The sequence below is a fragment of the Vidua macroura genome, chromosome 10 (assembly GCF_024509145.1).
Source record: "Vidua macroura isolate BioBank_ID:100142 chromosome 10, ASM2450914v1, whole genome shotgun sequence".
In the NCBI taxonomy this organism is placed as follows: Eukaryota; Metazoa; Chordata; class Aves; order Passeriformes; family Viduidae; genus Vidua; species Vidua macroura.
In genome coordinates, this window is record NC_071580.1 from 15,092,993 (window position 1) to 15,117,226 (window position 24,234).

Sequence of the window (24,234 nt, forward strand, 5' to 3'; positions counted from 1 at the left end):
TGATTCTAACAAGACATTAAATTCTGGTTCTGTCTATACATAACCTCTTTCCAAATGGCAACTTAAAACTCAGTAATGCACTGGAAAACCTACGGCCGTTTCAGAGTACTGCTTTATGGTTCTGGAGGATTTTGAAACAGCATTTCTATGGATTTGAGGTATCTCAATTCAGGACAAAAGTTTGATGCCACTAGCACTAACATGTCTCTCCTAGCTGTAATCAGGTGGTGGTTGTGGTGTTTGTGTTGCTTTGTGCTTTGTGCATATAATAATAAAAGTTTTCTCTTTTGGCTTCTTAAATATACTAGCCTAGTGTATTTACTACCACTGTGAGAGCTTTCTACAGGTGGAAGCAATGAGAAATAAAATCAATGGATGACAATAGTGGAAGCACTCTTGTAAATCCATGCCAGGACGACATCACTCTTCTCTCAACTTCCTCTACTTTTTGCCATCTTTCAGGATCATCCTTCTCAATTAAAAGACCAAATCAGAATTCAGCTATATTGTTTTAAATTATTTGACAGAAAGTCTCAATTCAAAAGGCAGACAATTTTATGCTCATAATTCATGAACAGAATTACCCATTAATCCTAAGTAAAACTGTTCTTCACGTCAATATTAAGTATATAAAGCACCGGAAAAGCAAATTTAAAAGGAAAAAAGAGCAATTCTTTTTCTACTCAGAACAACACAATGTATTACTTAGCTGTGACTAAAACACTTACAGTATTTAAAACTTAAGAGTTTGGGATGTGCTATTAGGTTATAAAAAAGTACCAATGCTCTGTGCTCCACATGACAGACCTGAGTACAGAAGACATTTTATATACAGGTTTTCCTCCTCTAAAACAGACGTGTGAGTTAACACCAGTGTCTAGCCAAAAGAAGTCCTTGAGTTCAGTAGGATGTCTGCTGTATAAAAAACAAAAAATGGGGCATTTGCAGCCTCCAGGACTCCAAGGAATCTAGTAGTTTCCACTTCCACTTTAGTCAATGGAAATTATGGCTGGATAGATGACAGTGACCAGCATGTGCAGGGTCAGTTTTAGAAGTTGTGCAAAGAACAACTGCCTATTTTCTTATCACAGAAAATCAGCAGGAGGCATCTCATGAGTAATGTACTTCACCAGTACCAAGTATTCATAGCAATATTTCCAAGTAATTCAATTTAGGTTGTCATAAAATTGAAAAATAAAAACACTTCAAAATTTGCATGAGAATCAATAAACATTTGAAGATAGTTTCAACTTGCACACATAACTTTTTCACCATTACAGCACTTAACAGTATAATGCATTTTGCAACTTGAATTAAAATCTACATTACACTGAAATAAATGTCTTGTAAGAAGTCAATTACAAATTGCTTTGGTCTATCTGTAGCTTAATTTATCACCAAAATACAGAAAAATTATCAGGAAATCTGATAAAAGTTTAAAATTGCCAAAAGGAATGTGTATTTAATTGTAAATACATTTTCTTTGTATATAGTATTATCACTTTTAAGAATACACTTAGTAATAATAATAATTATAAATGCTTTATTCCATTAAATTGATGCAATCTTATCTTCATTAAAATCACTTTTGCAAAGAGTTTGATCCTGTTGTTCTTATTTCCAAGTGATATGTAGAGCTTTCTTTATATCTTATGACAATTTGAACATATTACAATAAACCACCCAAAACTAACAGAATTTAACAGACAGACTGGCTAACCAGTAAGATTCCAAGTTTGACAGGGTGTATGAGCCCCACTGTCCAAGATTACTTGAAAATTAAAAATTCCTTCCTGAAAACTGTGAACAAAGAGGAAATGTTAGTAGAAATAACAAGAAAAAAGGAAAGAAAACCAATGAATCATTGTATTCAAAGCAGTAACAATCACTTTCAAAAGCTTTTGCCTCTTCACTCTATCACTGCTTTTTGTATTTCAGAATTTCTATTCTAAGCTTCTTGGAGAAATATGGTTCTTCATTTGATTAGTCTCCAATAACACAAAAATATCTCCTTTCTTAGAGCAAAGGAAAATAATACAGTCTATTCAGCTGGTGGTCCTACATAGCCTGTCAATGTCACATTACACTGGCTGGCTCTTCTCAAACAGATGTACTGAGTTTCTGAAACAGAGTCAGAATATGGAAAGTTCTGAGGTGATTTCTACTCTTTTTGGTAAAGATATAATTACAACAACAAACAAACTCCTGACTTAGCTTCCCCTCCATTTGCATAACCTCCAGAAACTACTCTGTTGGGATCATTCAGTTCATCAAACAGTCCCGTTTCAATGATTTCTTCCTGCCAGGGTATAGGGACAGCACCTGTCGCAAACTTTTTGAAGAACTTCTTGTCTTTGTCATCAAACTCAATTCCTCGTATTTCAGAGAAGTCAGCAATGTCTGCAACATCTTTGGCATAGACAACTGATGGATCTGGCACAAATGGAGGGTCAATAAGGTTTGCCTCTAACCTGTGGAAATTTATAGTTTTGAAGAAGCTGTGTTTTCTTGGGTCATCGTCGTCATTCCTGCAATAAAGCAAAAGTTTGTTCATCAGTGTGTTTTGCTCTCAGAGAGATACAGGGGTGTCTGTGTTTTGTACATGACAGTACTTCAGATATATAGATATATATATGTCATGCAACACAATTCCTTTTTTCCTCGCCCAGGAACGCTGCATTGTACAACGTAAGCCGAGAAGCTGAAAACATTCTGATCCCATGACTGCACCTCTCAGGGTCAATCAGCCCAGGCAAGGTGCCACGCAGGAGCTGCAGTGCTGCATCTGGGATACCCCACCCAAAGCCACACTTCCACCAGAACTGAACCCACAGCAGGGTGGGAAGGGGGAGTATTGGATTTACTGTCCCACAAGGGAAGTTCAATGATTGGCTCTGTATCTATAGGATAAGAGTATCTGTACTATAGGGTAAGAATATGTATTAAACTCTAGAATGGGGTATAATACATCTATACGGGTTAATACATCTATAGACTGACTCTGAGCAGCAATAGTCTGAATAGGAAGCTGGTGACAAATGACAATTCTCATTTTATCTTAATTCAAAGCATCTACACATTTACATCCTAAAACTCAGTTATGTCACTCAAATAAACACTCCCACTTATAGTGAGTTCATTCGAAGTACTACTCTTATAAATTAACAAATATTTTTTAGGCAAGAGATTCACAGATGACGACATTAACAAAAGTATGTGTGCCACTGTCACAAACATAATCCCTTATTAACACAGGTAAAACCCAGTAATAAAAACAAGAAAGGACTAAATCACTGTAAATACTTAAGTTAAATAAATCTTACAAAAAACAACTGCAGACCTCAGGGAGAACTTCAGCTGTAAAAGAAGTAGTGAATTGTTTCACTGTAGACCTGTAAAGAGATTTGTAGGATATTTTCTGGTGATAAAAATCATCTGAGCCTCAAATGTGTGCTAGTTGAAGCATGACCAAAGCCCACAGCTTTTGAACTGTGCCTCTAGTGTCAAGCCACACAAAGTCTGAATTTGGAATTCTAGAGAAAGGAGGAGCAGAGAGGAGCACTGTCTTTTCCACACCTATGCATTCTTTGTTTAACGTATTTATGGATGCATTGCTCTTGAAAAGAGTAATATAGGAAAATCAAATTTGTCTGCATTTTGGCCTCAGAAAATGGTAGTTCCTAACATGTTGCTTTTTTCATTTCCAACCTCCTTACAAAATCAAACTTAGACAATGTTCTATTAATAAAATGTAATGCAAACTTTGGCAAGTCTTTTTATCTTTGCAAATGTGCAGGAGCACCATATAGAAGCAGTAGATATGTGTGATTATGGAAAAATCTTTATTTTTTTTAAATCTTAATTTCCATGCATGCAGAACAGCTCATCCACCTTGGCACTACTGTTTGTTCCTCGTGCTGGCCTGCTGTGCTTCTGGCCTGCCTTGGTGCTCCCTGTGCACAGCAGAGATGAAACTCTGTGATGAAACTCAGAGATGAAACACCCTCTACTCTTTTCAGCCCCTTGCTAGAAAATTGTCACTTTGCACCTCTGCTGCCCAGCTGCTCTGAGCAAGCCACCACTAGCCACTACCCACAGTACACCACCATGAATAAGCAGGATGCCACAACCTGAAGAATGGTAGATGCTGCCATCCAGGCATGCTGGGCAATGAAAAATATTATGTTTTCAACTCCAAAGCACCATATGAACAAAATTATGAATATACAGATTAAGAATCTTGACTTCTGCATATCCATAGGCTTGCAAAATCATCTCCTACCTTACCTAGCCAGTGATAACCAAGTACTTGAGATGCCTGAAATTATTTATTTACATTCACTGTTAATCTGAAATGCATTTCAGCTGCTGTTCAAATTAACTGGTGTCCTGGGACACTGGTAAGCCAGGAGTGCTGACTGGGCACAGGCACTTGCAAAAATCTCCCTTTATTTTGCCTTCCCTTTCAGTAACATAAACCAAAAAGCACTAGAAGCTGGTGGAGGCTGCAAAATGGATTGCTGCAGTGTTCCTCGTCCTGAAACCATAAAAAGTTAAAAAATGTAAAGCTACATGAATGCCATCTACTGGAACTGAGACATCTTCCAACTAGCTGGAGATGAACTTGAGCTCATCCTCTGTGAACTGCATTTTTACATAACTTTAACAGGAAGAGCAAATGAACTCACATGAAGTTGGTCAATTTTGTATTCTTCCATTAAAAAAAATTAAAAATCACTTTACAGGTTCAGGATTTGAGATATTAATCTCAAAAAGCTCGAGTGGAGAAACTCTTTCCTGAGTTAGCTAGTGAAATCACATCTTCAATAGAAGAGTGGAGTGTTTTAAAAGGTCAGGTGTACAAAATAAAGCTGTCTTTGAGCAGCTTTAACTTATGCAACAGGCACTGCTGTGGATAACCCAAGCTCTTGTTGTCCTTAGGAGAATTACAGTGCTAATCTTTACATAACACACAGCTGTCCTGAATAGTATCACCCTGTTTAAGAGGTACATGCACGCTTTTATTCTGTATCATGCTCAGGATAGACACCTATTTATTGTTCACCTTCTCCAAGTACAGCACATCAGATGAAGGGTATTTTAAATAGCAGAAAATTAAAAATACTATGTGCAGTAACCTTTCTGTGTGCTGAGAAGTTATGGAACAAAAAGCAGACAGAAAGATTGTAAATTATTCCCCTGGAAATGGCAATGCTGGTTTTGTTTCAGACTTGCTGGATGAACTCAACCAAGTCACTCACAATTTCTGAATTTCATTTTCCCCTACTCTGAAATTTGTTTACTTCACAAAGTGCTGTAAGTCCAAATGTTTGCAAAGTATGCTGACTTTAAGTTAGAGAGCTCTGAATGTTTTTGTGTTAAACTTACTTTTAAAGTAAGCTTTTAAAATATAGTGAAACAATATAGATTTTGTATTAAACATATTCCATGTGCTGCTGAAAATAACTTTTTTCTGCTGCCTTGCACAGTTACTGGGAAAATTCATCAGGCACAAAAGTAGCTGTCTTCATTTAACAACAGAATTTAAGAATATGTGTATTAATGATCTATTATCTTTCATTAGAGTTAATTCTTTCAGACAAATGTTTGCCTAACATTTTTAAAAACTGTTCCACATTGTTATGAAATATAAATTTAGAAGACTATCAATGCAATTTAAATGAGATCCTTTGTCTATTCCACCTTTAGACTGGAAAAGTACCTGATACATGTATTTGTATTCAAAGATTATTCAAATCACAGTGTATTCTAAATATAGGTATCATCGGTTCCCTATCAATTTTTTACATTTTCATTATATTTCTTTAATTTGTCTGGATTACAAATGTAGATCTGCAATCTAATTAGAAATGCACTAAATCATTTATATGCACACACGCATATAAGAGGAATCAGAGCTATTACAAGTTAAACATTACAAGGTTTAGCTTTGCAATTCTCTTCTTATTGAACAGTTCCTTGAAATTGCTAAGTCATGGACATATCTACCAGTCTTCATCAAGCCAGAGCCACCTCTGAAGTGCCCAGAAATGTTTTGCTTTATAGGAATTTGTGCCAAATATTCTTTTTCTCCCTGAGATGAGTCAGAATGACCAGAAATTCTATTGCATCTTTTTAAAGCCCTTGAGAAAAGCAGAGGTTAAGGTCTTTTCAGTAAGAAGCCAATGATGCAGCCTTGCAAATTAGATATCTGCAGGGAAGAGAATCCACATTGCAAATTTGGATTTCTGCCCACATCATTCCAGTAAGTGATACAGCCGAATATTCTGCATTCAGTCTGCACTAGCAGGGATGCAGGTATCCACTTGAATATCCTTTATCTTTAGGAACGAATGTGTAAGAAAAACCCTTTTGACCCTTTCTCCCAAAACTATATAGAGTCTAAAACAGAAAATAACAAGAAGGCAACTCCTATGAGTCATCTGGAGTGAGGATAGATGATCACACTATTGCAACAATATTCCTTATTTCCATATTATCTTCAAAACTTCCCACCTCCTTCTTCCTAGAAGTGAAATTCATTACCCTGTACAAAATGAAGTTTCAACCCATTTTGTGCAATGAGTAAAATACTGTTTGCAGCTTTAATTTCCCTTGTACTGAGATTGAGAAGGCATACCTGCTTCCTAAACGGTCCTCTTTTTTCTTAGCCAAAAACAGCTTGCAAATATCTTTTGCTTCCTCTGTAAAGCTGGCATGTTCAAATTTCACCTCATCTTCCAGAGTTCTTCTTCTAACCTCATCCTTATTGACCTTTTCTTTGAAATCCTTGAATGGTGTTCGCCCAGCAACCATCTCATAAATAGTACACCCCATAGCAAACCAGTCCACGGGATAGCTGTAGTCCTCTTCCTTCAGGATTTCCGGAGCCATGTAACCATTGGTCCCAGCCTATTGCAAACACACAGACAGATTTACTTGACAAGGTTGGTCGTGAAATGCATACAATTAAACAGACTAGTCTATAGTTCTTCCAAAATATTAGTAATTCTACTGATGTATTTTGTATCTAGAAACCCTGACATTTTTTTAAAATCTAGAATCGGTGAGGTATAACTTTTTTAGGACATGGACCATATCTCTCTTTAAACATCTTGGCACATGAGAAAACTGTCTTAAATATGCTTTTCAAAGTTGAAATGTCAGTGCAATTTCTACCTAAAAGTGGTTTAATTTTAAATTCAGGGCTAGCTTGCTTTCTTCCTCCATTTAATTTTTTTTTCATTGAAGATATTCTTAGTTTTGTTGTGTAAACACAAGTAGCAATCAATTTGAAAAGATTGTTAAAAATACAAAAACCAGGCAAAGCAGTCACTGATTCCCACCCTGTGCAATAGTTATATAATTGGTCCAACACAGGGCTCTGCTGCCAGTGAGAAAATGCTCATCAAGCCAGTAGCTGAGCTGCAATGAGGAAGTTCTCAGCCACCTCCCTCTTGGTTTCTGGATAAATGCTCTTCCACCAAGGGCTAACAAAAACTCTTAAAAACCACTGTAAGAAAGTAAACCTATGAAAATTATAATTCATAAATTACACGCATTTGGGTGAAGGAACAAGTTCATACTTCCTGATTAAAAAAAGATGCCTGAATAAAGACTATTTACAGCAGTAACGGCCCCTTCTCTGAGAGAAGAAATGGCCACTCTTTGAGAGGGACATCTGCCTGCTTTCTTCCCAGCCCAGCCCTGCCACTTGCCCTTGGGGGACAAGCTGCAGTGACTGAAATAGCTCCTGCTGCCTCTGTCCCCAGGGAGCTGATTCACCTGGGAGGGCAGTGAAGGGATCAGCTCTCTCTATGCTCTCTGCTGCACTGTTACATGACTGAGGATGTGGGATTTCAATCGCAACAGCATTTCCTCAGCTGAACCCACGTTTACTGCTGTGTCTCATGCTCTATATCACGTATTTACCAGATCCAGTTAACAGTGACAACCATGTCAGAAGTTGCTTGAACCTCTCACATCTTTTTTAAATACTGGGACTGACATATTACCAGTAAAACAATTTAAAATAACAAACTGTGTCTGTGCAAAATCCCACTAAAGCGTACTCAAGACAGTCATTATTACTGCTATCAGAATACAATCAGTGACAGAGATTCACTCCAAAGCAAAACAGTTAGAAAAAGGTAAAGCTAAGCTCATTTGGACAAATTGTATTTATAAAAAGAGCAGCTCAACAGATGAATTTTATTTTATGGCATTGGATAACCCCTCTGATTTTTGCAAATTTAGGCACAGTACTTCCAAGTCGGGTCTCCCCATAAACTTCAGCTTGTGTCACTACACATTATGATATATGTCTCTACTGTAAACAATGTGTGCAAGAGGGAACATTTTAGCATCAATTAAAACATAAGCCTAACAGACAGAAAATTAGATCCACTTTATTTTCTCTCTCTTTAGTTTGGTGGGGTTTGTTTGTTTGTTGGGTTTTTGTTTGTTTGGGTTTTTTTTTTTTTTGTTTTTAAGGATATAGAGCAAAATCCTCCATATGGTTGAAAAACAGAAATGGGATGAGAACAACAAAAATATCAGTCAGGTTGAAAGCAAAAGGGAAGGTTGAAAGTGAACAGTTGCCTCTCTCACTAAAGCCACAGAAGTACAGAGGAAGTACAGAGGAGCAGCACAGTACAGAGGCACTGCAGCTGCTGACATCATCCCACAGGCAATTTGTACTGCTTACAATGGGATTTCTCTAATTAAAATACTGAGAGATACCCTGACAGTATTACATTTCTAGGTATGATTACTGCTCTGTTCAAGTAAGGGGACAAATGCTCAAACACAGATCACAGTCCCCAGATCCATTTGACCTTAGAAAAACTTGGAAGGAAGAGGAGAGGTTGAAAGTAGTAGAGAAATTTTAACACAAAAGCTTGCACACAGAGCTCACTGTGGATTAGTAAACATAGCTCTAAATAGGTTTCTGGAACTTTTTTTTCTTTGCTTTTTTTTTCTCCTTCTGGGAAGCAATAAACATTCTTATTTTTACTGAGATGAAGCTGGGGCACTAATGCCTTGAAGAACTATTGAGTCACATTATCATCAAAATGTGCCCTGACAGCACAATATGGTCTTTCTGATAAAATATTACTTTGCTGCAACTTAGCATCATCATACAGAACCTGGATACATCTGCCATGGAAAAGTCAGAAATCTACTGTCAGATGTGTCTCAAGGCAGCTCCTTTCAGGCTGTCTCTTTCTTCCCACTTTCATTTTCTCTTCCACAGCTGTTTTTTCAAAAGAAGTAGTTGCCAAGTGACTTCAGTCTCTTCCATGGGCATTTTCAACATAGCCTCCAGCAGGATACACCACCTGGAAGAACACCATGCTTTGACATGGTGCTTGTGTTTCTCAAGAACAGAGAAAGCAAGGCCATCACCACAGACCAAAAAGACAGCACAACCACAACTTAATAGAAAACAGAATTGACCGACAACAGCCTCCCTTCAGGCTAAGGTGACAGGCTGTGGATGAGCTTAAATGTAAACAAGAACTAAACTTCGACACTCTAAATTACTAGCACTAGAATCTTGAGCTGTTACTAAGCTGATCCAACTCCATCTGAGGAAGTCTAGAAACGTGTCATTCCTCTGATATGCCAAACCATTTCAATTCAGAATTTAATGAGAGCTGGTTTTCTCATAGAATTTCATCTAAACTGGAATCTAAAAACAAAACTCTCCCAACCCTGAAGCTTTCCTTCTAATTACAATGAAGGAACAGCCTAAGAAACAGGAATCTAAACCTTATCTTATAAGATTTGAGACTTAAAGCCCACTAAAACGTGACAATTTTATAGCAGAAGCAAACATATTTCACAAGTGAACAGGGATTTTTAAGGGGGAAGAAAAACAATATTTATCAAAACAGGAATTTGAAGAAAGGAAGAAAAGAGCTTGAATTTTAGTCTTTTCCACCTATTTCTCTATATGTGTAGTTTTGGCAAAATTATTTGGGAAGAAAGATGCTAAAGCCTTTAGCATTTGCTGTATTAGGTAACACAAAAAAGGAATTATTCAGCACCTGGAAGAACACAGATCCTTCAAATGAAGATTTAATTCTATCTTTGGAGAGTAGGCAGCATTAGAGGGAAGGTAATACCTAACATCCCTACACTAATCATTATGGAGAACAAGATGTAAAAATCAGATCATCTTTCCAGGAACAGAGATCCTAGGGCAACAGGTAAGGCAGCCTCAGTAACCTCAGGAGAGGTTTATTTGAGGAGGTAAAACAGAAGTTTTGTGAAGGGAGTTATAAAACTGTACAACTCTCACTAGCAGTGAAATCTGAGCAGCAAAAAACAATATATTAGGTAGAACACTTATCCACTGATTCCCAAAGCAAAAGTGAATGCAAGTAAATTACTCTTAGCAGGTGTGGAGTAAATAAGTATACTGTAAAGTATATTCTAGTGCAAAGATGAAAAAAAAGACAGAAAGCAAAGAAATTAAAAGCTACCACAAAAGAGAAAGACATTATTTTTTGAAGGGGTATATTTCCCATGGGCTGGTACTGAATATTTAATTCAGTTAGAATTATCTGACCATGCCTCAGAACGGATATCTCCAAGTATGGGATACTGATATGTCTATAATACAAAATATCAGTACGCTTGTATGGTTTTGCAGATGTTTTCATTCAGTACAATTTATAAGTAAATTCAGAAGCTATATATTAACTGAAACCCACTTTTTCTTACTAGATCTTACTTTACATGGATAAATTTCACTCTTTTAATGCAAACAGAGAAAATAAAAAACCTATACTCAAAGCTAATTCCTTTGTTGTCAAGTCTACACTACTGGGATGTTCACTGGGTTTTAACTGAGACCAAGCACATTATTCTCTTCTTTCCTGTATAATTCCTGGTAACACAAGGAACCATTTGAACATATGTGTTAACTAATCAAGTGATCTTACAGAGACACAAACACATGATATTACACCTTCACTGACCTGGAAACATCTAATAAAAATATCACAAAGAAGACAAAGAATGTTATATTATCCCAACTTTTTACTAGAAACAGAAATCTTATGCCATTGTAGAGGCACAGAACTTTTTAAAGCATTGTGAATACAACACTAGCTATTTTTTGCTTGCTCTCCATCTAATAGTGTCTTTTGTGATAAAGCAGGATGGTTTACTTGCAGATGCTGCTTGAATTATAAAAATAGTCAATATATTTCCGTCAATTAAATTTTAATTGATCTGCTTTTGAAAAGGGTTCACAGACCTACTTTCCCTTTATTTCAAAATCTTGAGAACAACCCAAAAGACAATTTTTCAGTAGCCCTCTAAAATGTAATGAGCAAATGCTGCCCTTGGCTACATTAGCAAAGAAGTTCCGTTGAGTGGAATTATTGCTTTGAGTGTGATTTGACAGGGCATAAATGACTCATCTAAAAGTATACAAATGTTTCTTTTGTGAAATGCGATCCTGCATGAATTTTTCAAAGGTCACATAATTATAATCTTTTAGTAATTCAAGATGTGATCCTGAGAAGCACTAAGTGCACTCAAGATCCCAGTGCAGTCAAGAGGCACTTGGCACAGCAGAGCTCGGAGCAGAACCAGGCCCACAGTGCAACAGCTCACGCATCCCTGTGACTGCTGTCCCGACAGGGGACAGCCCCTTCAACGGGAAGCCCCTGTGCCAGCTTCCAGCAGGTGCAGGCAAGAAAGAGAGACAACTCTCTGGAGCTTTCAGCAGCACAGAAACAGGCAAATGGGGAGAAACGGGATTTAGATCTTGCTACCTTTTCCCACAGATCTCTGCAAAACAAACTCAATTGATATAACAAACCAAACAGTAAAGCAAATCAGAATGTCTATCTTTTGTTTGCCATGGCACAAGAACTGTTGAACAGAGGAAAAAAAACAAGCTGAGTTTAGCTCTATCAGCTGTTTCCTGGGGCTCGGTCCTTCCTTCCTCCTAGGGGTGCCACTGCCTGCTTTGTTCTCTTGTCCAGCTGTTCCTCCACTCCTTCAGCAATGGCCTTAATAGACCCTGCAGGAATGCAGGAACAGACCACAGAAATCTCTTCCCTGCACACAAGTTAACAGGCCCTAGATGAGGAGAACAACACTAATCTGCCTCTGTCACTCACTTCACCATCTTAATTCTTCTCCCAAGAGTCACTCTGAGGAGGAACAGAGCGTAATTTAAATGAGTTACACAGAATTGCAGTTCCTCCAGTTTCTCACCACATGTTCATACAGTAACAGGAAACTAGCTGACCTAATTAATAGGCAACTTTTTTTTTTAAAGAAAATGAAATCTAAATAGGGCAAAAGGCACTTGGAAAAGTCACACAGAATAAAGATGTGTGTATTGTTAATGCTTAGCAGAAGGAGGGACCTTCTGATGGGATGGCCCATCATGAATTGTTGGGCTACTGATTCAGAAGAACACAAGGAGGACTCTTCAGAGTAGCGGGAGAAGACAATGATAAAGTCAACACTGGAGCTTAGGAGCTCCAATCCCAAGTTTAGTCTTGAATCTCACATGCTTATGTAAGATTCAAGACCAAACTTTTTTTGATTCTCACATAAGAAGGTAATTTTCATAGGGAAAGTTGAGTACCTTAAAAAAAGCCCCCACAGGCAAAAGCACAAAAGGGACAAAACAGGTTTTTGCTATATTAGAAAAAAAGAAAAAATGGCCCTGGGTTCAAAGTTGCTAACTGGAATAGTAAAAAAATCCAGCATTGGTTTTTAATCTTTTAAGTTTGGTGTTCAGTAATCACTGAAATGAAGGAAGTTGCACAACAAAAGAGAAAGCCACTCTGTGCAATAGGGACTGCTCCCTGTGTGCTCCTCCTTGGGAAGAGAAATAGACACAGGTACAACATGGTTTTGGTTTAGATTCATGCTGTATGCAAGTCAAAGGGATAAAGGGCTTGAGAAACGACAATCCAGTAACTGGGCACCAATTTTAACTTTGGATTCTAGAACAGTTCCCTGCTTTCTTCTTGCATGATCACACATAAACCTTTGCCTCAGATCCCAACTGGAGAGGGAACCTGCTAACACTCCCACCTCAGTGGTGTGTCATCAGAAGACATGAGAAGGCATTCACAGACAGGGAAGCAATCAGATATTATAGGATGGAGCGCTTAGGACAAACAGAACACTTGGTAGAGAGTCAGAAATACACAATCAGAATTCAAAGATTACAAGGGTTCTCTAGTCTTCCTGTAACATGATTTTCCCTTTAACTTCCTTTTAAATTTCTCCTGATTGTGTCCCATCTATAAGGTAGAAATAATAATACTTCAGAGGTATTTGTGGTTTCATTATTTAATGACCACAGAATATTCCATAAACAGTGTTAATAAGGGAGAAAACTCTCCATCTACTTAACTCTGTTTATAATTTATGAAGCTCTTAATAATGAATGCAAATACTGTCTCATGGCACCATGCACAGACTGCTTCCTCAGAAAGGGGGTGTCAAAGAGAAATCTGTGTTCAGTGACATTGTGACTGAGGGACAGGACTACAGGCTGCCCAGGGAAGGACAGGGGCCCTCCAGGTACAGCCACTGTAGGTTAAGCAGTGCAAATGTCAATGAGACCTGGAGAGTTACTGCTGATCACTGAAATCCATGGGATTTTATCCACCTTATCTGTCAGGATTATGACAAACATTGGAGGTACCATTCCTTAAAATGTAAATCCAAGGAGATGGGTACTGGCTGCATCAGACCAACGGCCCATGCAGGCAGTTCACTCTCTGTGAACTACATTCAAACAAATGAATATACAGGGAAGTCTCTAAGAGACTGGTGTGTACATTGACACTTCTCTATAATTTCTCAGACTCCAATTATTTGCAGTTCAAGGGCTTCCAGAGACTGAAATGGTTTCTCTCAACAAAACTTTCTTCCACCAATTATCCACTCTCCCCCTGAACCTAGATAAATTTGTAGAGCCTACAACTTTGTAAGAGTGTCCTGCAGCTTAACTACACTCTGGTTTAATATCTGTTTTAAGAACCACCCACCTGCTACCTTTCACTAGCAGATTTTAAACTTGAATAATGGGCAAAACCAAGGCCCCAGGTTTCACTTGGATATGTCTGCAATTCCAGGATTTTGTCTTCCTAAAAAAGCTAACTGTATGCCTGTTAACTGTAGCTACTCATGACAGCAAATGGAATGTCACATGTGGTACAGTAAGAACAGAAGTACTACATTCCTCACCATCTCCCAGCTTACTGTTTCTGCAATACTCCTTCTGGTCAAAGCTGTCAAATAAAAAGTTAAAAGAATTAGAGTGTCAGCCAAATGTTGCATTTCTTATCCAATGAAATAAAAACATCTGTGACTACAAAGAGTCAATGCGTGGCCCACTAGATGATTTACCCAAGGGATCATTCCAGAACGCACACATTTTATAGAAAATGCTATATAATTTATTAACTGTTAGATTAAGCTGAATGAGGAACAATGGTAAAAGTCATGCCGAGACCTTGTGCTACATCATAAAGGGCTCCAATGTCATTCCCTGACAGAAAAAATGGATGGCCCACTGTGTGTAGGAAAAGTATTTCATGGGACAAATTGCATTCTCTTGAGATGACTACAGTATCCTTTCTGCCATATCCAAAACTGCAGGAGGCAGAATGGTCCCACAAAATCATTTTTTGTTCCTTCACTTTCATGATCATGGCATTCATATAATTAGTTTGGAAAAGATTCTAAGATCATTGAGTCCAACCATTAATCCTGCACTGCCAAGCCCACCACTAAACCATGCCCTTAAGCCCCACATCTACACGGCTTTTAAATACCTCCAGGGATGGTGACTCCACCACTTACCTGGGCAGCCTGTTCCAGTGCTTCCTTCTGGGGAAGAAACTTTCCCTAATATCCCATTTCCTCTTGTCCTATCACTTCTTACCTGGGAGGAGAGTCAAATTCCCACTCTGCCACAACCTCCTGTCAGGGAGTTGTAAAAAATGGTGAGGTCCCCCTGAATTTCCTCTCTCCAGTTCCCTCAGCTGCTCCTCACCAAATTTGTGCTCCAGACCCTTCCCAGCTCCACTGCCCTTCTCTGGACACACTCCAGCACATCAATGTCTTTCTGGCAGTGAGAAGCCCAAAACTGAATACAGGATTCAAGGTGCAGCCTCACCACTGTTGACACAGGGGAACGGTCACTGCCCTGGTCCTGCTGGCCACAGGCCAGGATGCCATTGGCCTTCTTGCCCACCTGGGCATACACTGGCTCATGTTTAGCCAGCTGTTGACCAACAACCCTCTCTTCCCACTGGGCAGATTTCCAGCTTTTCCTCTTCCCCAGGCCTGTAGTCTGCAGGGGGTTGTTGTGACCCAGGTGCAGGCCCTGCTGCTTTGCCTCACTGAACTTTACAGAACTGCCATCAGCCCATCAATCCAGCCTGTCCAGATCCCTCTGCAGAGCCTTCCTGCCCCCCAGCACATCCACACTCCCACCCAACTTGGTGCTGTCTGAGAGTGCACTTGCTCCCCCTGTCCAGATCATCAGTGAAGACATAAACCAGGGCTGGTCCCAGTACTGAGCTCTGGGGAGCCCCAGCAGTGCCAGGAGCCAGCTGGGTGTAATTCCATTCCCCAGCACTCTCTGGGCCCAGCCATGCAGCCGTTTTCACCCAGCAAAGAGAGCACCTGTGCAAGCCATGAGCAGCCACTTTCTCCAGGAGATGTTGTAGCAAAGAGTGACATAGGCTCTGCTACAGTCCAGACAGACACATCCACAGCCACCTCCTCATCCACAAAGCAGGTCACCCTGTCATGGAAGGAGATGAGGCTGGTCAAGCAGGACCTGCCTTTTCTAAACCCATGCTGGCTGGGCCCGATCCCCTGGTTGTCCTGTATGTGCTGCATGACCACACTCAGGATGATCTACTCCATGATCTTCTCTGGTACCAAGATCAGGCTGACAGAAGGTAGTTTCCTCCTTCCAGCCCTTCATGTGGATGGGCATCACATTTGCTAACGTCCAGCCAACTGGGACCTCCTTGGTTTTCCAGGACTGCTGGGAAAGTCATGCTGGGAAGTGACTCGATGATCACTTCTGCCTGCTCCCTCAGTACCCCTGCATGGATCGCAACTGGCCCCACAGACTTTTATGGGTAAGGCTACATCCAGTAAAGTACATTTCAGAGATTAAAAAAACCTGAAACACCTGGCATGACAACACACCTCTTAACAACTTTGATTATCAAAATTTTTAAGAACACAGTTCTGCTAGTAAAAACACCATCAATTTCACATGTCATACTTCAAAATGTATAAGCAAACAGCATCAAGTTCCTCTAATTCTGAGCAAATGAAGAGCTGTCATTTTTCAAAGAGCAAAGGAAGAAGAAATTTTTACAGAATCTTATCCAATAAGAATGCCATGTGATAATGAACAAAGGTCAACTGTAGAATAGCTTGCTGAGTTATTTTTTATTTCACAAGTCTAAACCCTCCTCCTGCTTTTCAGCTGCCTTGAAATTAAACTGCTAGTTTCAGGAACATCTAAATAGATTTCCTTGTGTTTTCCTAAGAAATAGAATCTTATAATAAACAAACATACAGGAGGGCAAAAGGACATTTTGAGTAAGATTTTAACCAAAACATGTTTTTCCTATAAAAATATTATGATGTCCTTCAAATATATAAAACATAGCACAGGAAAACTGTGAAGAAGCCCGAAACCTCTGAAGATATGAATGCACTTTTATAAATACTACAAAAATATGTTATTTTTCACAGTTATTATGTCAATATTTAAGCTCTCTGGCTCGCACATGCATCTGCACAAAAGTTCTTCTTCACAATTTACATGCAACAGTTGTTTTTCACAAAAGCCATACCCAGTAAGGGCAGAAAATTCTTCCCTAAATAAACAGCAAATACACACTAACTTCTGGAAAAATGGAATTAACTTGGGATGGAAGCTCCTCATTTCATATGCAAAAAACCCCTAGAGCTAGAATCAAAACACTTTGCCTGTGTAAAAGCCATCTTTGCAGGCTCTCAGTTTCTCCTTGTTGTCTATTTCAATTATGTAAGACAGAGAAAATAACAATATTTAAAAAGTCATAAGAGTTACAAACCAGTTTTAAGATTCAAATTAGTTCCTGCAGGGTATGATCAACACATCAGATCAGATGCAACAGGCACATTTATAGGAAGTCATAATGACATTTAAAGTCCTGAATAGTTTTATTACCACTGGAGTTTGTTTCTGTTTCCAGCAATGTCAGTAAGAGCTCTACTTGACTAAATGTACATAGGCACATTTCTTGGTAGATTGCACAGGTGCATGTAGCTATCATGAGAGGATCCCATATAATCCATGTATGTTTAATGAAGAAAAATTACATTATAAGTAGCTTTTAACTGTTTTCTACTTTTATTTTCAAGATTGTTATTATTCAAATTTGTGTATTTTAATTTTTTCTTGTGATTTCTTCTTTCTAGGGGCAGCTAGCACTTCACAAAGGTGAATCAGCACACTTAGGGAAATTAAAGTTTTCTGAATTTTGTAATTATTACTGTATCAATTATTTACAACTACAGTGTAAATTTGAAGTACATTCACACAGAAAGCTGGATGTTTCTCCTTGCTGCTTTAGCAATTGAAAAGAGAGGGAGAAAACTAAGGCTAGGTATCCAACACTTTCAAGATCTTTGTAAGGAGCACTGTTTCTGAAAGCAAGGTATTTTTATTTTTAATAGTTATGAGCTATTGGTATGGAGCACACAAGTACTTTCAAAAGGAGCATATGTGACAGCAGTACTTAAAGGATACCAAGGCTACTTCTTCTATTACATAAGTATTGAATCATCAGTTTCTCAATGCTTTTTCTGAAGCATAAACACACTTTATTTTTTACTAAGACCACATTTAAGTTATCCATCTAAAATTAAAAAAACCTTTCCACCCACAAAGAACACTTTTTTGGCTGATGAACAGTACATAACATTATAATTTTGCAGAAACCCTCAAAGAAAATTTGGAAAATGTCTAAAACAGGAACTCATTAACAAGCTTATTACTTGTGCCATGTGATAACCTAATCACCTAATAAGATTTACAAAAGGGATTAATGGATCCTGCAGCTGATGTATGGGTGATGTGCATTTATTCATACATGAGAAGACAGGAACTTTTTTCTGCTTTGAAAGCAGAACAGATTTAATCTTTAATGGCTTATACAGCTATGAGAGTGCAGAAAACTTTCAGAATTCATTAAAATAGTGTACTTTTTGCAATCTTTAATGAAATGAATGCACAGATAAATCCATATATTATATACTATAGATCAGTAGCAATATCCCTTAATTAGTGACTGAAAACTGTAAGCCTTAAATTGTCAGTTCAAACCATCATCCAAAACCTAGAAACAGCTTTATGATATTAGGCATTTAGATATCAGTACAATACAGATCTGGCCTGGAAGGAATATATATTCTGCTTTAGCTTATAAAAATGCCCTTATAAAACTGTAAATCTGCAAAATGGTGCAACTGATTAAATTTCATTTGATAAACCTGTCCTGGAGCCATACATTCCTTTGGGTGAAAAAAGTGGTATGTATAGGTTTGGTTAAGTGATAACAATTTGGGAGTCATACTCAAAAAGCATGTTAAGATGTAAATTTTGAGATCATTTTAAGTCAGAATGTAACTACAATTAGTAGACAAAAATTAATTTAACATCACCATTTTTCTTTTATTACAGGAGTACATGGTGAAGCTTAATGTAAGTTTTGCAAATGTGTTCTTTGGTCTTCCTGTGTACGACATGAATAGAAATAATAATAATACCCAGCTCTCATATAACATTTTCTAGAAGCTTTCAAATATGACTATTTTACAAAAATGAAAAAAAGGCAATTATTAATTTAACTCGTTTACAGTTATGATACACAAAAAAAAAAAATCTTATTCTTCCATCTCCTATTTCAATGTAATGTATGAATAAAACTGCCTTTAACTGAAATTCCTTACAACACATTACAATCATGTAGCACATTATTCATTGCAGTTTTTGCTCTAATAAAAGCAACCATATAATGGTGACTAGAGTTTTTAAAAACAACAAAAGAAAAAGCACTAACAATTTGATGGCTGTCATAGAAGGTGAGGAGGAACAACCACTTTGTCCACCTTGTCCAATATGCTTTGAGATTCTACCCTAGTATCAACAGAAGTGCTTACATATTGCTAAATACAGTCTTTAATTTTGAGGTTTTTTCCTTCAGCCAAACCCACATATTCACAAGTATGAAAACTTGCCCTTTGACAAACTATTTGTTCTGATCATAGTAACTGCATGCCTCTCTAACTTGCAAAACCCAGTAAGGTTTATACCTTTGGGTCCATTGATGAAAATGCCATCTTTACAAACAAAACAACATTCTCATTTCACATAAGCTCTACTGAAAAACCTGCCTTAGCTTCCACAGAAACTGTATATTTTGTATCCAAAACACCATGCACTTTAATTTTAAAATTATTTACTATCTATACATACAGCAATTTCTACATTTTCGTTTGGCAAGAACTAAAACCACTCATAGTACAAACTTCTTCCACTGCCAGGGAAAGAAAAGAGCCTTCAAAATTACTGAACTTAACATCAAAAGATGTGCACTCAAACATGATGTAGAAGGCCATTAGTGGGTCCTCTTTTCTACTGAATTCCTAATGTGAACTTGGGGAGTTTAACATAGACCAGTTTATAATGTTGCTTCCATTTCTTCATTTTCCTTGTGTATTTCAAACACATTCTCTCATTATACACATCTTTAAGCTCCAGACACCTGGAGAGAAATATGTCTTTTTCATAGTTAAGCTATCTGAATACATATTTCTTCTGTAAATCTCCTAACATTATTACATATCCAGGTTAGTTTGGGATGACCAGAGATGAAGCTGAAGTGCTGCACAATCTAATTCACACAAAATCCAGTTGGTCATCCCTCTTTTTCTTCCTACACATGTAGACAGGCATGGACATTTAGAAATCGTCAAGTCTGCTAACTGTTTCAGGAATTAATTTGTGGGGGGAAGGAGGTTTGGAAATAATTTATCATGCAGCACCACACACACCTGCAATACAATCAGCAGCATCACTTAAGAGTAATGTGTAAGAAATTATATTCTCCTAGGAGCAAAAGTAGTACACAGGAGGAGCCATATCTTTGACTGCTGGTCATTAAACAATTGGTTAAATCCCTGACTATGAAGTATTCCATAAGGCACAAAGCATCTGCCTCTCTAAAGTCATTGGTTCAAAAACTTATGTTAAGAGAAAAAGGTCAAGTTTCTGTGCAAAAGAAGTTCTTTTACCACATGCAGCAGCTAAAGAGTTAATAAACCAAATCTTCTTACAACCTGTCTCTCAGAATGAAATTACTACATTAGGTCTTTAGTATAGAATCAATTCCAGGGAATTAAGTCTTCATCTCCTAAGGCATTAGAAATGGAATGGCTTCACTTCCCACTGCCCACATTCAAAGAATTTGTACTCACCCTCTGGGTGATGCTTTTTCCCTCTTTGACTTGCACTGCCAATCCAAGATCAGACAGTCTGCAATTCCCATTGTCATCCAGAAGGACATTCTCTGGTTTCATATCCCGGTACACAATTTTGATGGAATGGAGATGCAGAATCCCACAGGTGATCTGAGCTGAATAAAAGATGATCCTTTTCATTTCCAAACCCCTTTCTCCCACATTGTAGATGTGATACTTCAGATCCCCTCCATTCATGAGGCTCATAACAAGACACAGATGGGTTTTGGTCTCATAGGCATAAGCTAGTGTGACTATGAAAGGGCTGTTAACCTTCTCCAGGATCTCTTTCTCCAGCAGTGCCATCTTCTCTCCACTTTTCTTTTTCAACCTTTTCTTATCCAGTTTCTTGCAGGCATACATCTTGCCAGTATTTTTGACCTGGATGGCACAAACCTAGAGAAGATGCACATGGAAAGCTAATGAAGGAATTTTACACAGAGACTGGAATGCCAAGGGTAGTAACAGGCAGGAACTGGGGAACCACTGATGCCTATTAGTAGTTGCTGATGCTAACTTCTATGAAGAGTACATTCGCACAGAAAACAAGAAAAAACAAGTGCACTCAGTTCTGTTCTGGACCAGCAGTTTATCGTGGCCCTGATGCAAAGTTCTTGAGGATGCCATTAGTAGACATGTATTAGCAAATAAAAGGAAAAAGGACAAGAACAAAAATCTGTAACCATGAGAATAAGCAGCATATACAGATTGCATCTGTACAGTTAAACTCTCTTGACTCTCAAAAAACCGCCATACTGTAGTTTGGAATTGATCCTGATGTGTGCTTTTCCCTAAACTGCAGCTAGGAATTATCTGGGAGATAATCGGTGTGAGATAGCACAGCCTAAGATGATGTCAAGGAGCAGACTTAATAGTTAACTACATGAACATTCATGCAAGTTTTTGTAAAGAAGCCTGCTTTTCTACTAGCATAGATACAGAATATAAAAATGTTAAAGTACCTTTTTACTAACAAAAGCCTCTATCACAGTATAAATAACCCAGCCTGATTTCTGGAAAATGGGCAATCTCAAGGGGCACATTTTACAAATCTTCATTCGGTGGCTTAATCCACTGCCCTCTGCAAAGCCACTTGCTAGTCTTGAAAGGGGAGAGATGACTCACATCCTTAAAAGTACAAGCTCTTACCTCTCCAAAGCCACCTTTGCCCAACACTCGGAACTCAGAGAAGTATTTATCAGTTACTGGCTGTTTCTCAAACACTTTCCATTGGATGAATTTGTCATAGAAGGGGCTGTTCTGGAAGTCCTGGAAGGGCTTGTCTTTAAAGAAGACTTTGGTTTCCTCCTTGGCCAGGTGCATGATGTTCTCGTAGTCTTTTGCAGTAGCTGCTTTGCATTTGCTGACCAAGTCAGAGCTCATGAAAGACAGATAGTTTTTAGCGCCTTCCTTAAGAAAATTGGTGACAATATTCTCCATGGTACTGCTCTTGAGATTGTCCTCTGCCAACTCCCAGTTTGACACCTCATCCAGGAAGTCCCTAGCTACCAAATATTCTGGCACTGTCTCTAAGAAGTCTCTGAAGAATTTCTTGCCAATGGGCTGCTGTTCACAGATGCTGTCATAATCACCAGCAATGGACTCTCTATGCTCTTTGCACTCATCAATCTTGGGCAGTGAGAGGCTCTTACGCCTCTTTTGCATTTCCTTGGTGTCTCCTTCTCCACTCTTCCTTGCCTGGAGGTAGGCAGTGTTGGCAATCAGGTTGTCGAGCCCCCCCATGTCACACATCTTGGCAAGCCCTCGGGGTGGCAGAGCCTGGTTCAGATAAAATGAGTAACTGGCCCAGGAGCTGTGCTGTAGCTGCACTGCACTTCTGCCTGCTAGTGTGTGAGGGCTTCTGAAAAACACCAGAGAAACAAACTGCTTTTGCATTAAATACCTCTCAAGGATTTTCACTAAGTACCTTTAGGTATAGGCACCATTTGTGGAAAGTGACTGGTAAGAGGTTTCTCTGTAAGAAGCTTTGAGTTTGCTATGTATAGCTGAGGGATGACACCCTAGGCAAACCTTCCCACTGGCAGTACCAAACGCACGTGGTTCAGCTGGTGTTTTTCAGAATGGGCCCTGATAACCTTTAAATGTACCAAGATTCCCTCTACATGCACTGTCCTGGCTGCTGGGAACACGCAGAGATTCATGGCTGCAATACGTGCACTTTCTCCAACTCAGGGGCACTTTGGCCACAGTCAGCAGGACAGGCCTGGATCTCCCCCAGTCGACATCGAACACCAACAGACTAACAACTGGTTTTATGAAAAGCTGCCATGCCTAAAAGACCTTGACATAGATGAACCATACAATTCAGTGCTTTGAGCATTCACACCTCCAAAGCTCAAGTTATATTCAACATCAGTGACTGAGCCCCACAGACAGTTCATGCAAACGCTGCTGCCTCGCGTGGCTCCGTCTGAGCAGATTACATGGAGAGGCTAAGAACTGCCACTGGTCTAAAAATAATGATCCTTATATATGAAACAACACAGCTCTGACTTCATCTCCTACCCACAGAAAAAAGAAAAACACTTCAAATGAACAGCCAAATCTTGCCAAGACATTTCTATATGTTGTTTTGGCCTCAGTTTATTTTCCCTGCTGAGCTTTATGACAGAAAGTGGTTGGATAAGAAGGTGGCAACAGCATATAGCTGAGGTGACATCAACAAAGGGACAAAGCTGATTATAATCAAGTGAAGGCAAATTCCACCTGCACTTGCTGGCTGCCTACCAGGAGGCATTTTTTTCCCTTCAAAAGAATAAAAATTATGTGTGGCACTCACTAGGCTAAGCCCCCTTCTGCTGTGGGGTCAGGTGGTTTGGCTGTTAAAACTTTCCTTAAATATAAGGAAGGTATTATGAGAACAAGAAAAGAAGTAACACTGGGGTCAAGCTGTACTCTTGAGGTCAAGGTCAAGTTTGTTTTTTTTTTTTTCTTTTTTCACTATCTTAAAGCAAACTGAAGAGCTGAATCACAAAATCTAATCATCAAGAGTAATAACAGGCACCTTTCAGATTCCCTATAAGTGTTAAGCCCTTCTTGGCTGCTTTTTGCCACTCTACAACCATGCAGTGTTTTGTTTTTACATGCTTAATCCTGTCCACATTGAATCCATTTGACATAAAACTCATGCTTGCACTCTACAAAATTCCCTTGGAGGTTTTTCTAGGAGTGATGGAGAGGGCCATCCATTGCAAACTGCTGTGTGTGCATGAGAACAGGGAGAATTGTTAAGGCAGACACTCGAAAGCCTGGCCGGTTCTGCCAGGTGAGAGCAAGCCCAGGGTGGGAGAAGGTTACGTAAAGGGCTCCACGGAGCAGCCAACAGCATGGGCAACACTGCAAAGAGCCAACGGGAGAAATGGGGAATTCTGCTGCTGGCTGTCCTGAAAATGGGGCCTACAGCAACACATGCCTGTAATACCCTGGGTAGAGAAAGGTATGAAAGGAGGTAACAAAGCCTTAATTTCAGCTTTTTTTTTTTTTTTTTTTTTTTTTTTTTTTAAATAAAGCTTTTAATTTCCTAAAATTCAGCAGAGTCTTTTTTATGTTTGGCCAGAATATCCACCACAGCTCAAAGAGCAGCAGGACAAATGGCTGGTACCTGGGGCCCTAAGGCTGAAC

At 38.8% G+C, this 24,234-nt stretch overlaps 1 protein-coding gene across 1 annotated transcript; it reads right to left on the reverse strand.

Moving 5' to 3' along the window:
• Positions 1-466: 466 nt before the first annotated feature.
• Positions 467-24,081, reverse strand: GRK7 (G protein-coupled receptor kinase 7). The gene is made up of 4 exons (XM_053986138.1): positions 21,742-24,081; positions 20,551-20,988; positions 6,641-6,912; positions 467-2,528 (listed from the first exon to the last, which is right to left on the reverse strand). The coding sequence occupies exons 1-4, from the start codon at positions 22,486-22,488 to the stop codon at positions 2,186-2,188; spliced, it is 1,800 nt and encodes a 599-aa protein (XP_053842113.1). The 5' UTR covers positions 22,489-24,081; the 3' UTR covers positions 467-2,185.
• Positions 24,082-24,234: the final 153 nt, after the last annotated feature.